Consider the following 15,039-nt stretch of genomic DNA (forward strand, 5'->3'; position numbering starts at 1 on the left):
CCTGGTGGTCCAGTGGTTAAGACTTCACCTTCCAGTGTAAGGGGTGCAGGTTTGATCCCTGGTCGGGGAGGTAAGATCCCACGTGCCTCACGACCAAAACACATAAAACAGAAGCAGTTGTAACAAATTCAATATAAAGACTTTTAAAAATGGTCCACATCAAAAAATTATTTAATAAAAAAATAATATATATGTATATATATTGGTATATATATTTGATACAGCAAAATGTTAACTGTGGGATCCAAGTGGTGGATCTACAGGTGTTCGCTAATTCGTTCAACGTTTCTGTATGTTTGAAAATTTTCCATAATAAAAATGGGAGGAAAAGGATGCCTTTTATTTATTTATTTTTTTTATTTTTTATTTTTTGGCCATGCCACAGGACTTGCAGGATCTTAGTTCCCCGACCAGGGATTGAACCCAGGCACCAGCAGTGAAAGCACAGAGTCCTAATTACTGGACCACCAGAGGATTCCCAAGGACGCCTTTTAAATGATTTAAAACCTGGGATGAAAAGTGCCCTCATGCATTTGAGCAGAGACCGCCAGCATGCTAAAGTGGACTAGAATGACATTTGTGTGTATTGCATCTCCAGCAGCGCCCTGGTCCCCGGAGCCAGGAAGGAAGAGGACAGATTTGAGCTATAAATGTCAGCAAGGGTGAGGCCACCACCTGAGAACATGGCACCTGCACCCATAGTGTAGGTTTTCCTTCCACCAAAGCATTTTCATCGTCATTGCTCCAGAACAAGTTCAAGTTATCAATGGATACTCATTCTGCTCTCGTCCGTTTTGCAAATTGGGAGGGTCCACATATGAGCTTCCACTGGGGAGAATCAAAAAAGAGTCTGCAATGCTAAAAGTTTGGAAACTTCCACCCCAACCCATCTCTGTACCCAGAGACCCTTTGTTTCAAAGGAAAAGGAGCTCAGAAGGGGGCGGTGGGGTCCAAGACCACCTCTCCTTACGGCAAAGGCAAACCCGGAGTCCTTGGTGACGCCCCAGGGCCACAGGAAGATGGAGGAGCGCCGGCGTCGTCGGGCCATCAGCCCAGCCCACCAGAAGGGCCCATCCTCCCTGGACACCCCAAAAGCATCAGAAACATCATAATCTTCCAATTCCCGGAAAACCTACAAACAAAGGGGAGCAGTAACTGCTGGTCAACTGAGGGTTTCTTTTCAACCCAAACTGGCCTGGCATGCTCCCATCTCAACATCCTCTCACATGTATCACTTGGAACCAATCTTAGAAGACAGGAGTTGGTGGCATTAACCCATTTTTAAGATGGGCAGCGCGGGGCTGAAGAGGTGGGACCCGGACAACGTCACATTGGATTTGACTCCAAGATCTTTTAACTGCACCCAAACAGTGACAAGGATGGGGTTTGCTGAGAATGAACCCAGTGAAGAGAGACAATCTTGATATATACGGGGCTTTTCAGTTATTGGAAAGGAAGAGACGCCCGTGAAGATGCTGGAGCCCAGCGCCCAAGGGCCCCTGCTCACCTGGGTGGGAGTCAGCCGAAACCCAGACCTGAGCAAGTAGATGCTCTTGTCAACCGCAGCAACACACACGCAGCTGCCCCTTGCAGCCCTGACCCGCAGATCGATGACTTCCCCGGGTTGGGTCTCATTTGCTGAATATGTCAGTGAAACCTGGACCCAAACACAGCAGAAAACTCAGGAGCTTGGCCAAACTCTCCAGACCCACCCACTCACCCTCTCTGCCCTCCAAGAGTCGGTCCTCGCCAGCTCAGCTGGGACCCTGGCTTTGCTGCCCAGATGAGGACAAGGATGGGAGGTTGAATGACGGGAACTAGGCTGGTGCAACTGGTACATTCTGCGCAGAAGATGGGAGGGGAGAAGAGAGGTGGGGAGATGGGCAGTGACAGAGGATATGTTGCAGCCAGTTTGGGAGGGTGCAGGGAGAGGATGTGGGGGGCGGAGCCCGTTTGGGGGGATGTGAGTGGTGTCCCTTAGGTCTGGAGCCCAGCAGGGACAGAGAACAGCTGACCACTTTTCCTGTGTGTAATGAATGCAATCCCCATCTGGGTGAGTTTTGGAGGATCTCCAGTAAAGACGCAACTTAGGATCCTGAAGGTAGGGCAACCCTTAAGAGTCCTGCCTGTTGTACTATGTGAAGTCTGACTGGCAGCTGTGCACAGTCCACCCCAGCCTCGACACCCTGGGGCCCTCAGCCCTGATGACTCTTGCCCATCTCCTCTCCCTCCTCCAGTTTGGTTCCCGATGATCTACCTGGTTTTCAAAGAAGGTCTCGACAGCAAACTGGAGGCTGTCAGCCACCCCTTCTCCATTCTCCCTGACGTAGAAGGCCAGCAGGCGGCCGAGGGGGACCATGCTGGGGGTCACGGTCAGCCGGAGAGAGGTCACGCACACACTGACCTCTGCTGCTGGGGCTGGAGAGGGCTCTTAGACAAGTCAAAGGTTGGGAGAGACGTGAAAACTCAGCATCCCACAGTAGAAGCACTGATGCCTCAGTTGCCCTGGGGGTTACATAGGGTGTAGCACGAAGAGATGCCAGCCCAGGGCTGGCCCAGGGCAACTACTCCATGGATACTCACATCCCCTGTTATTTCACTCAGAAGGGAAGATAAACCCAAGAGGATGTGGGTGCACAATATCCAAAGCACCATTCAGGCCAGTGGTTCTCAACCATGGCAGTGCTATTCCCCAGGGGACATGTGGTAATTTTGGTTGTCACAACTTGGGGGTGTTACTGGCATCTAGTGGGTGGAGGCCAGGGATGCTATCCAACACCCTACAATGCACAGGACAGCCCCACAGAGAATAATCCGGCCCCAAACATCAGTAGTGTGGAGGATGAGAAAGTGACTTGGATGAGAGAGACCCTGTCTGACCTACTGTCTGCCTGTCTGCCTGCCCTCCTATCCATCATCCATCTAACTATCCATCCATCCATCCATCCATCCATGACTCTATCTAACCATCCATCTATCAATTTATCTATTGATGATTCTATCTATGAATCTGTCTGTCTATCTATCTATCTATCTATCTATCTATCTATCTCAGTGATTCACACCCAGGAGTCACTTTTCCCCCCAGAGACATTGGTGATATCTGGAGACATTTTAGGTTGTCATACTGTGTGTAGAGGGATTGCCACTGGCATCTAGTGGGGGTCGACAAGGGATGTTGCTCAGCACCCTACAGTACACAGCACAGGCCCCATCACAAAGAATATCCTGCAAGTGTCCATAGTCCCTAGTTAGGGGGTCCTGCTTTAGGCAGAAGGGCTGTGAAGAGGAGGGGGCCGGGAAGACCCAGGGGAGGAGGTGGGTCTTTTGAGGAACATGTGGAGTCAAGGAGAGGGAAAAGAAGGACCCCTAAATGGGGAATCAGTCTGGGCAAAGGTAGAAGGGGCCTGGCAGATGGCAACCTGGCACAGCATGGGCCTGTGCAGGGGCCCAGCCCATGGCATCCTCAAGACGAGCTGCCTCCAACAGCTGGTCACTGCCCAACCTCCTGGGCCCAACCTGGTCTTGCCTGGGACATGTGCCCTCCACCTTGAGGCAGCTCCCCCCTCCTGGCTGCACCCTGCCTACTCCTCCTTGCTGGGGCGCCCACCCCAGTCTCAATGGTTCAGAAGGAATATAGGAACCTCCAGCCTGTGGCCTAGCTCACCTGTCTCGGAAAGATGCATTAAGCGGATGGGTTTCTCCGGGGCTGCCCGCTTGCTTCTCTGCTGGGTGATGTGGGCAGGCTGCTGGCCCGAGAGCACAATGTTGCCCCTTGCAGCCACCTCATAGTACAGAGTGAAATTGCAGGGACACGTGGACTTCACTGGGAAATGGGCATCCTCCCCGACCTGTGGGAGACATGTAGCGTGGGGAGCCATGCCTGGCACCCACAGCCCAGCACCAATGCCACAGCCTACCCTAGGGAGAAGGCCACTGTGGGGCCACAGGGGGGCCAAGAAAGCTGAGGGAGGAGCACTGGCTTCAGAGCTGAGTGCTCAGCATCTGGTCCTGGCTGTGGCCACATCCCCATGGCAACCTCAGCTGATGCTCTGTAAATGGGGCTGTGCTGTGGATGAAACATGATAAAGGTATGGAAACTCTCAGTGAGGGCAGTGTAGTAAGGATCTGAACCTAGCCTAAGGGAGGTCTGGCCTTTGTCCCCTGCTCCTGGAAGGTGATCTTTAAGGCCTTGAAATGTCCTGCCTGATGAATCTTTGTTTACCTGGGGTCTGGGGCCACACCAGATACTAACAATATAATTTATGGTAGGGACATTGGGCCACACTGTATCAGTTTGCCCTCTGGACGGGCTGAGACTAGGGTCAGCCAGGCAGGTGGTCAGCCATGTCTATGTGACTAACCTCCAATAAAAACCCTGGACACTGAGGCTCAGGTGAACATCCCTGGTTGGCAGTACACCATGCATGTAGTCACACATTGTTGCCGGCAAAGCAACACTGTCCTTGACTCTGTCGGGGCAGGACAACTGGAAGTTCACATTCAGAACTCACCTGGCCCCTGCCTTATGATCCTCTTGCCTTTCCTGATTTTAATCTGTACCTTTCACTGTATTAAACTGTAACTGTGATTCTAACAGCTTTCAGTGATTCTGTGACTCCCTCTAGAGATTAAGGAAACTGAAAGTGGTTTGGTGACCCCCCAAATTTTGCAGTTGTGGGGGGGATGGTCTTGGGGACTATTCCCTAACTTCACAGGCACCAGAGCTGGCAATGGGCTGGAACTTCTCATTGGATATACACTTGATGAGTTGGGTTCTATCACAATCCCCAAGTTTCCAGAGGGGGTTTGGTCCCTTCCCAACATCAGCGAGTGGTGGGGACAGGATTCAAACCCCAAAGGGCTGAAGCCAGAGCCCCATGCTTAACCTCCAAGCTACCCTCATTCCCTGTGTTACAGCTGAGGTCTCCCAGGTCCTGTGACCTCCCCAAGAGCTTGGAGTGTGACCATATCCAACAATGAGGTTACAGGCTGCATGAGAAGTCATTCTCTGGACTTTTGCCCCAGAGGTTCCCTCCTCTGCCCCATGTTTTACAATCCATGACTCTCCCCAAACATCTGGGCCACCCTGAATGCCCAGAGGAGGGTAATCTGAGGTGGTGAGTGGTGAGTATCATTCTCGCTGTGGGTCCTTGGGCAAGTCACTTCACCTCTCTGATCCTCAGTTTCCCCATGTGTAAAATAAGGTTATATCTCCTGGACAGAAGGTCCTGAGGATCCAATGAAATGATGAATGTATCATTCTCAACACTACACCTGTTCACTGTGGGTGGTTAATAAATGTCATTCTACTTCCCACTGAAGACAAGAACCCACCTGTTTAAGGAGCTGACCCAAAGGTACTCACTCCCACAGCCAAATTTGGGAAACTGGAGAAGCAGAAAGACGAATGAACTCTTCTAGAGTGTCAAGGTCATGAAAGACAAGGAAAGACCAAGAAACCATCAGACTGGAGGACACGAAGTGCAGTGTGAGATCCTGCATGGGATCCTGGAACAAAAAAAGCAGGTGCCTGGAAAAACTAGGGAAATCCAAATAAAGTCCGGGGTTTAGTTAATAGTCATGTCCAGTGCTGATTTCTTAGTTTTGACAAATGTGTCATGGTTTCATAAGATGGTAACATTAGGGGAAAGCCTAACAAAGTGCCAGTGGCCTTTTTTGTCCAAGTGCAAAAGCTGATCCTAAAATTCACATGGAAATGCAAAGGATCCAGGATAACCAAAACAATCTTGAAAAAGAACAAAGTTGTAGGACTCACACTTGCCAATTTCAAAACTTACTACAAAGCTACAGTATCAAGACAGTGTGGTATTGGTATAAGGACAGACATATAGATCAATAGGATAGAACTGAGAGTCCAGAAATAAACATCTGTGGCAAATTGATTCTCATCAAGGGTGCCAAGACCTTTTGATGGGGAAAGAACAGTCTTTTCAACAGATGATTCTGAAACAACTGGATCTCCACATTCAAAAGAATGAAGTTGGACCCTACCTCACACCATATACAAAAGTTAACTCAAAATGGTTCAAAGACTTAAATACAAGAGCTAAAACCATAAACTTTTAGGAGAAAACATAGGGGTAAACCTTCATGACCTTGGATTTGGCAATGGTTTCTTTGAGATATGGCACCAAAAGCACAAACAACAAAAGAAAAATAATAGATAAATTGGATTTCACCAAAATTAAAAACCTTTGTTGCATCAAAGGACACTATCAGGAAAGTGAAAAGACAACCCACAGAATGGGAGAAAATACTTCCAAGTCATATATCTGATAAGGGTCTAATGTCCAAAATATATAAAGTACTCTCACAAAACGAAAAGACAAACAATTTAAAACACTAGGGAAAGAAAGCTGGATGAAGGATATGCAGGAACTCTCTGCACTATATGGGCAACTCTTCTGTAAGTCTAAAGTTATTCCGAAATCTGAAATGAAAAAAGGAAGCATGGTGGTAACAGATTATAACACACTGAATAATTTTTTAGAAGTTCACAAGTCCATAGGCACACTGAAAACAACAATACAGCAAAAATAATAGTGGGGCAAGTTCTTTTTTTACCAGCTAATAAATTTAGAAGGAATGTCAGAATCATAATAAGTGCAGAAATCAGAATATCCATCATAAAGCCAGTGTGATAACTGATTACAGCAAGAATCATCAAAGATGCCAAAGGTATTCGGTGAAAGGTTGCTGGGGCTCAGGACACTGTGGCAGGGACCTCAGAGTGTTACCCAGATTATTTATTAGCCTCACCTGCAGAGGGAAAGAGCTGGTAGGAACCAGACCCAAATCAAGGATAAGATCAGCTTCAGCAAGGATGGGGCTGCCCAAATCTGTGCCTCCTGATGGGACTCAACAAAAGGAGTACGTACATAGTAGTTTTGCCAGAACCATGTTTTAACCTGAATCTCACTCATAATGTGGGATAATCTACAAGATCACAGGCTTGAATTCTTTACAAAAGTCATGGCAATGAAAAGGCAGGGAGACTGTTCTAGATCAAGAACGATTACAGACACAGAAGAGCCAAATGCAACTTTTAAATTGATCCTGAGTAAAATGCATGCACGCATACACACATGCACACACAGGTGAGTGCACACACATGTGCACATGCACAAGCATGCATCTGCAAGACATGCACACACATGCACACTCACACATATGTGCAGGCATGCATGGGTGTGTATACACACTATATATAAACTATATCTCGAGGACACTTTTGAGAATCTGAATATTGCCTGTGAATTAAACAATATGATTGAGTTAATATAATTTTCTTAGATATAACAATGACCTTGTGGTCATGTTGAGGAATGTCCCTATTTTTAAGACATATTATGCTCAAGTATTTAAGAGTGAAGCATCATATTTGTAATTTACTTTCAAATATTGCAGTCAAAAAAGGTGGAGGGCTTCCCTGGTGGCGCAGTGGTTGAGAGTCGGCCTGCCAATGCAGGGGACACGGGTTCATGCCCCGGTCCGGGAAGATACCACATGCTGCGGAGCGGCTGGGCCTGTGAGCCATGGCTGCTGAGCCTGCGCATCCGGAGCCTGTGCTCCACAACAGGAGAGGCCACAACAGTGAGAGGCCTGCGTACCGCAAAAAAAAAAAAATAATAATAATAATAAATAAATAAATAAATAAATAAATAAATAAATAAGGTGGAAAGAAATAGATGGATAAATAGGTGAGTGGATGGTTGGATGGGTAGATGGGTGGGGGAATGGGTAGTAGGTGGATGATGGGTGCATGGGTGGGTAGATGGGAGGACGGATGGATGGGTGGATATGTGAGTGGATGAGTGGATGGATGGATGGATGGAGGATAGATGGATGGATGGATGGATGGATGGGTGGATGTATGGATGGGTGGGTGGGTGGATGGACGGGTTGATGGGTGGATGGGTGGGTTGAGGATGGATGGATGGGTTGATGGGTGGTGGGTAGATGGATGGGTGGGTAGATGGGAGGATGGATGGATGGGTGGATGGGTGGGGGGTGGGTAGATGGGTGGGTGGATGGGTGGATGGAGAGATAAATAGATGAGTGGATGGATGGGTGGATGGGTAGATGGATGGGTAGGTAGGTGAGTGGGTGGGTGGCTGGATGGGTGGGTAGATGGATGGAGGCAAAATATTAATTCATAAATCTAGGTGAAAAGCATATGGTTATTTATTATACTTTTTTAAAATTTCTTTCTAAACTTGCAAATATCCTCCTTATAACAACACCCAAACAAAAGTCTCTTTCTGTTTGAGATGTTGGGGAAAAAAAAGAAGGAAAGAGTGCAAATCTTTTTCTTCTTCTCACGAACTGACCCCATGGCATCAGAGCAACCCTAAAATATTGGGGTGACAGCCCCATTTACAGAGCAGCTCCTCCATGCACATCCCTTGGTGCTGGAGGAAGAAGAAAGGGCCCCAACACAGAGCTGGGACTGCACCAAGCATGGCCACTCTTGCCTCAATGCCCTGAGGTCACACTCAGGGCCCCTCGATGACAGTCTGGGACGGGGAGAGCTGGCGCCTGCTGACCTGACTGAGGCAGGACAGAGGTGTCCCTCCAAGAAGAAACTCTGAGCGGCCCAGCCAAGTCCTTGCCTACGGGAACAGTGGTCCCAGCAGACACGACACAGGACTCCTTCCCACCCCCACAAGAAGGTGGCCAACACCAGCATCCCTACGCTGCACAGATGGTTAAACAGTATTAAAACAAGAACAGCGTGTGCAGCCAAGCTGGGCACGATCTCATTGGAGTTTCTCATTCTCATAACCCCCACAGAGGGCCACTAGGCCCAGGGAATAGGCAGCCCTGCCACCTCAGTTCCTCCGAGCTGCATCCCAGGGGCCCCTCGGGTCTGGGCAGCACCCTCGGAGAGGGGATCTCAGAAGTTTACAGGGCTGATAGGGCCTGGGAGTCCCATTGGCAAGTGGTTTCCACTAGAGGCAATGTTGGCAAGCCTGCCACCACCCACGGCAGCCGGGCTCAGCCCACAGAGCATCAATTAGGGGAATTAATGGAGTGCTTTATAAAACATACATATACATATATATCGCTTAATAGGTGAGGGGACAAACAAACCGCAGTTGATCCAAACCATATGATGCAATATAATTCACCACGAAAATGAAAGCCCCTCTCAAGTCAGGAAAAGACTCGGAGGTAGTTCGATGCAAATTGCTAAGTGAAAGAAGCCAAGCTGGGGACTTCCCTGGTGGTCCAGTGGCTAAGACTCCACACTCCCAATGCAGGGGGCCTGGGTTCAATCCCTGGTCAGGGAACTAGATCCCACATGTCGCAACTAAAAAAGATCCCACATACCACAATGAAGATCCTGCAAGGGGCAACAAAGATCCCACGTGCTGCAACTAAGACCCAGCACAGGACTTCCCTGGTGGCGCAGTGGTTAAGAATCCACCTGCCAATGCAGGGGACACAGGTTCAATCCCTGGTCCAGGACGATCCCACATGCCGCAGAGCAATTAAGCCCATGCGCCACAACTACTGAGCCCACGTGCCACAACTATTGAAGCCCACGTGCCTAGAGCCCATGCTCCACAGCAAGAGAAGCCACCACAATGAGAAGCACGCAGACCACAATGAAGAGTAGCCCCCGCTCGTTGCAACTAGAGAAAGCCCTCGTGCAGCAACGAAGACCCAACACAGTCAAAAAAAAAAAAAAAAAAGACCCATTGCAGCCAAATAAATAAATAAATATTTAAAAAAAAGAAAGACAATCTGAAAAGGACACACACTGTATAATTCTGACTCTATGACATTCCGGAAAAGGAAAAAGTATAAAGACAGTGAAAAGCTCAGCGTTTGCCAGGGGTTGGAGGGAGGGAGGGATGAATAGATAGAGCAGAGTGGATTTTTCGGGAAGTGAAACGATTCTGTGTGACACTGTAACGGTGGATACGTGACACTGTGTATTTGTCATAAAATGTGCACCACCAAGAGGGAACCCTGACATACACTGGGGACTTTAGTTCATAATCACTTATTAATAGCGGCTCATCAATTTTAACAGATGGTAATAATCAGGGAAACTGCGTGCAGCAGAAGTGGGTGTATGGGAAGTCTCCATATTTTCTGCTCAGTGTTTACAGATCCCTATTTCCACACACATCTTCACACAACTTACTTAATTTGGATCGTGGAATAATAGACTTGGGAAGAACTAATGTGAGTCCCAGCTCTGAGTTCGTCTCATCTTTGCACTCGGTGTGTCTGCAAGTGTCTGGTGGGTGACTTCTGGTGCCTTTGCACAAGAAACTCCAGACAGTGGGGAACCAGGGCCAACAGGACCCTGAGGGCAGGTGACATCACAGTAAACCCTGGCCTTGGCCTATATGTCCATCATAAATAAATTACAGGCATTCATTCCACGGAATACTCCCCTTGCCGGAGGGATGGGGCTCCTGTGTCAGCATCAGCATTAACCCTGCCGGGGCATGTGCAGGCTCCCTGGAGGCACGTGCATGCTGCTTCTTGGGCCCCGTCCTGCTCGAGAAGGGCACACCTGAAAGCCTTACCTGCAGGGGGAGGGAGGGCGGCTGCAGCTGCAGGTAGCACTGGCTGGGGGAGTACCAGCTGCTGAGGGAGAGGTAGCTGGGCAGGTACTGGGCCCCCACGAGCTTTCCGCCGAGTGCTGTCACCTTGGTCTAAAGAAGAGAGGGTATTTGATCAAGGTTTGGATGCTTGGTGTAGGAAGGGGGTCTTAATCAAGCCTATGTAATGAAACCCCAATAAAAACTGTGGACACCGAGGTGGGAGTGAGCATCCCTATTGGCAGTGCTCTGTGTAGTGTCAGGAGGGTGACGTGTCCCGACTCCATGGGGACAGCACACGAAGCTACAAATTTGGGACTCTCCCAGCTCTCATCCTATGCATGTGTGTCTCTCTCTTTGGTTGGTCCTAATTTGTATCATTTTGCTATAATAAAACTGTAATTGCAAAAAATACAAACTTCCAGTTATAAATTCAGTCCTGGGGATGTAATGTACAGCATGGTGTCTATAGTTAATAATATTGTATTGTACATTTGAGAAAGTTGCTAAAAGAATAGATCTTAGAGGTTCTCATCACAAGAAAAAAAAGTGTAACTATGTATGGTAACTGGACATACTGTGGTGTCATTTCACAATATATACATACATTAAATCATTACGTTGAACACCTGAAATGAATATAATGTTACATGTCCACAGGTGCTGTAATTGTAAGGTAGTGGGGTAGCAGGAACCTCCAAATTTGTAGCCAGGTGGTAAAAAGTGTCGGTGGCCTGGGGATCCCTGGCTGTTAAAAATCTTTAAGGTGGGCTTCCCTGGTGGCGCAGTGGTTGAGAGTCCGCCTGCCGATGCAGGGGACGCGGGTTCGTGCCCCGGTCCGGGAAGATCCCACATGCCGTGGAGCGGCTGGACCCGTGAGCCATGGCCGCTGAGCCTGCGCGTCCGGAGCCTGTGCTCCGCAACGGGAGAGGCCACAACAGTGAGAGGCCTGTGTACCACAGACACACACAAAAAATCTTTAAGGACATGTCACCCACAGGGGACATAGTGACCACAAGTGTCCTTGGCTCCCACCTACACATTTATTCTCAGCTGCCTTCTGTCCCCACCATCCCAGTGTCCGTGGGACCACCACGCCTACCACCAGCTATAGAGATGAGGGCTGGGACATCCTCTTTACCACTCCTGCTCGTCCCTCCCCTGACAAGGGGACACCAGGTCCTGCCAATTCTACCTCCACTGCTCCAGGCTCAGTGTCCTCTCCATCATCACCTCCCATCTTCCCCCCTGTGGCCCCACCCAGACATCCCCCACTATGGGCACTGGAGTGACAGAATGCCTTCTGGGTAAGCCCTGAGCACCCCTGTGAGGTGAGGGGAAGCCCCACTGGCTCCCTCTTCCATATCTTCTTGAAATGGCTTGGCTAGCTGGGCATTTGCAGGATCCAATTACACTAGGACTGTGGGCCTCTGGGGCTCTGCATATGCTGTTCCACCTTCCTGGAAGCAGCCTGGCTGAACCTCCCCCTTGTCAGGAGTCCACCTGGGAAGATCCCCTCACAGGAGCCAGGCACCCTCATCTCTTCTCAGCCTCCCACCTCACTCTGGGGTGGTTGGGTTATCTGACTCACTATCAGCCTCCCCCATCAGACTTTGAACTCCCTCAGGGCAGGGGCAAGACCCAGGTCCACTGGCCCAGTGCCCGAGCATGGCCTGGAGGAGGGACCAAATCCATGCCTGCTGGCTGAATGACAAGGGTCTAGGTGACTCACCCACCTCCAGCCACACGTGTTGGGCTGACACAGGGATGGAGGGGATTTCAAACCCTACCAGCCCACCCCGGGACACAGACTCGGTGGTGTATATGTTGTCCTTCGGCGTCAGCTCTGCCCTGATCTGGACCGTTACCCCCTCAGCCGGGCTGCCGTCTGGGTAGGACAGTTCCACCTGGAAGGAGTCACCAATGATTCAACGTGGTTAGGGTGGCAACACTTCCCAAACAGATCTATAGATTCAACCCAATCCCCCAGCAGACTCCCAGCCAGCTTCCTTGCAGCAATCAACAATCTAATGTTAAAATTCATACGGAATTGCAAGTGGCCCCAAACAGCCAAAGCAATCCTGAAAAAGAACCAAGAACTCATACATCCCAATTTCAAAACTTACTACAAAGGTACAGTAATCAAGACACGTGATACTGGTACAAGGACAGATATGCAGACCAGTGGAGCAGAAGAAAAGAGAGTCCAGATATAAATCCACCCATCTATAGTCAATTGATTCAAAAAAATAAGATTAAAATATGGTGAGGAGGAATTCTCTGGCAGTCCAGTGGTTAGGACTCCATGCTTCCACTGCAGGGGGCATAGGTTCAATTCCTGCTCAGGGAACTAAGATCCTGCATGCCGAGTGGCACAGCAAAAAAAAGAAAAGAAAAAGATTATAGTCAATTGATTTACGACAAGGGTGCCAAGACCATTCAATGGGGAAAGAACAATTCCTTCAACTAGTCGTTCTGGGACAACTGGATCTCCACATGCAAAAGAATGCAGTTGAACCCCTACCTCACACCATATACCAAAATTAACTCAAAATGGATCAGAGACCTAAATGTAATGGCTAGAACTACAAAACACTTCAAAGATAACATAGGGGAAAACTTTTATGACCTTAGACTTGGCAAAGAAGTCACAAGGCACAAATCACCACATGCCAGCCATTCTCCTGGTGCCACAGCCAGGTAGGAATGGGGCGGGCAATGCCATGGACAGTTCCACGTGACTCTCAGACCTCACTCATTCAGGCAGGTAGAAAAGGCAGTCAGAATGAGGGGTTCAGATATTGTGAAGAAATACGGTCAGTGGTTCCTGAAGGACCCTGGAGCACCCCTCAACTGTGTAGGTAGCTGGTGATGGGGTGATCAGCTTCAGCTCCGTTCTTTAAGGCAGACAGTAGAAAATTTCTTAGGTGTAGGTGAAATGCTCCCCTTTCACTGAATGGACAGCTCCAAGCCCCTTCTTCATACACAATCTGACCCTGCACATGGTGCCTTAGCTTCTACTCAAGCTGGTACCCTCAAAGCCAGGGGCACACAAGCCATGTCTCTGTGTGTGGGACAGTGGGAGCTGAGATCTCATCATGGAGGAGAAAACAGAGGTCCCAGAGCAGAGCAGGAGAAGCAGGACACAGCATGAGGACAGACTGCTAGGATCCTATGGGTGACCCATGGAACATAAAAGGGTACAGGGGTGTGGGTGCTGGGCAGAGGCAGGGGTTAGAGGGCATGGCCAGCTTCCCCCTGAGGTGATGCTAGGCTGCACTGGCCTTGACTCCCCCAGCTGCAATTGAAACAGACGCCCCAGTTCAGCAATTAGGATAAGGATCTCGAATTTCTAGTCACCTCAAACTTTACTGTGTAGAAAAAATGGTGTGGTGGGTGGGAGGGAGATGGGGGCTTGTTCAAAATGCTGTTCCCCACAGGGGATCTGAGTCAGTCTGTCTCAGGGACGGGGATCTGCCTTTCAGGGACTTAGCTATTAAGTCATCCAGAGATAAAGTCAACCCAGTTAAGGAAGGTGATTTAATAAGTGGATACGTTTGGTAGTGTATATGGGAGGGAGATGCAAGAGGGAGGAAATATGGGGATATATGTATATGTATAGCTGACTCACTTTGTTATAAAGCAGAAACTAACACACAATTGTAAAGTAATTATACTCCAATAAAGATGTTAAAAAATAATAATAATAAGTGGATACGTAGCATCCTGGTTTAACGCTCTAGGTACGGGAATGTCTAACTATGTGGATTAAAGTAAACCATGCTTTTAGGTGGAGCAGAATGTCCAGTGTCCCCTGCCCTGGGTATCAGCTCTCATCACACTCAGCAAAGCAGTCCCTTGATCCCAAGAGGGCAAAAGTTCTGCTGGCATAATCAAACGGTGTAGTATTCAGCCAAGTCACGGCTGTGGGGCCCACGGCATGCACTGCAGTGGTTACACAGTGGTCCTTGGGCAGGAGCTGGGCTGGGAGGCAGCAAAGAGCCTGTGACCTTGACAGCCCCTGCTGGGCACCATGCCCAGGGCTTACCTTCCCCACATAGGACAGACCCGGCTTAAACTGCTTCCTGGTGTCTTTGGAGTACCGGACATCCACCAGCTGTTTCTGGACGGGGGTGGAGTCATCAAAAGCCACCTGTTGGCTACCGTCCGTGCTGGTCACCATGGCCCAGATGCTGACGGTGCCCCGGAAGTGCTCAGGGACATCAGCCAGGATCATGTCCTTCACGCAGATGTTGAAGTCCTGGGAGCCGTGGATCTGGAGGCGGGAAACACACAGGTCGTGCTCGCAGGGAGCTGGAGTGGCTTTGAGAGACGACTCGCAAGCACAGAGCTCAAGTAGGTGACTCTGGGGACTTCCCTGGCGGTCCAACGGTTAAGACTGCATGCTCCCAATCTGGGGGGCCCAGGTTCGATCCCTGGTCAGAGAACCAGA

General features: G+C 49.3%; 1 protein-coding gene across 1 annotated transcript in view; it reads right to left on the bottom strand.

The window, feature by feature from the left end:
* CPAMD8 (C3 and PZP like alpha-2-macroglobulin domain containing 8) overlaps nt 1–15,039 on the bottom strand; it is a 98,547-nt gene that overhangs the window by 62,314 nt on the left and 21,194 nt on the right. Inside the window, exons 11-17 of the mRNA XM_060094453.1 lie at nt 14,635–14,862; nt 12,323–12,493; nt 10,572–10,700; nt 3,668–3,851; nt 2,258–2,430; nt 1,508–1,657; nt 971–1,132 (exon numbers count right to left, since the gene is read on the bottom strand). Coding sequence (XP_059950436.1) covers nt 971–1,132; nt 1,508–1,657; nt 2,258–2,430; nt 3,668–3,851; nt 10,572–10,700; nt 12,323–12,493; nt 14,635–14,862 — 1,197 coding nt within the window. The remainder of the gene's footprint in view (nt 1–970; nt 1,133–1,507; nt 1,658–2,257; nt 2,431–3,667; nt 3,852–10,571; nt 10,701–12,322; nt 12,494–14,634; nt 14,863–15,039) is intronic.

Source organism: Mesoplodon densirostris, chromosome 3, assembly GCF_025265405.1.
Source record: "Mesoplodon densirostris isolate mMesDen1 chromosome 3, mMesDen1 primary haplotype, whole genome shotgun sequence".
In the NCBI taxonomy this organism is placed as follows: Eukaryota; Metazoa; Chordata; class Mammalia; order Artiodactyla; family Ziphiidae; genus Mesoplodon; species Mesoplodon densirostris.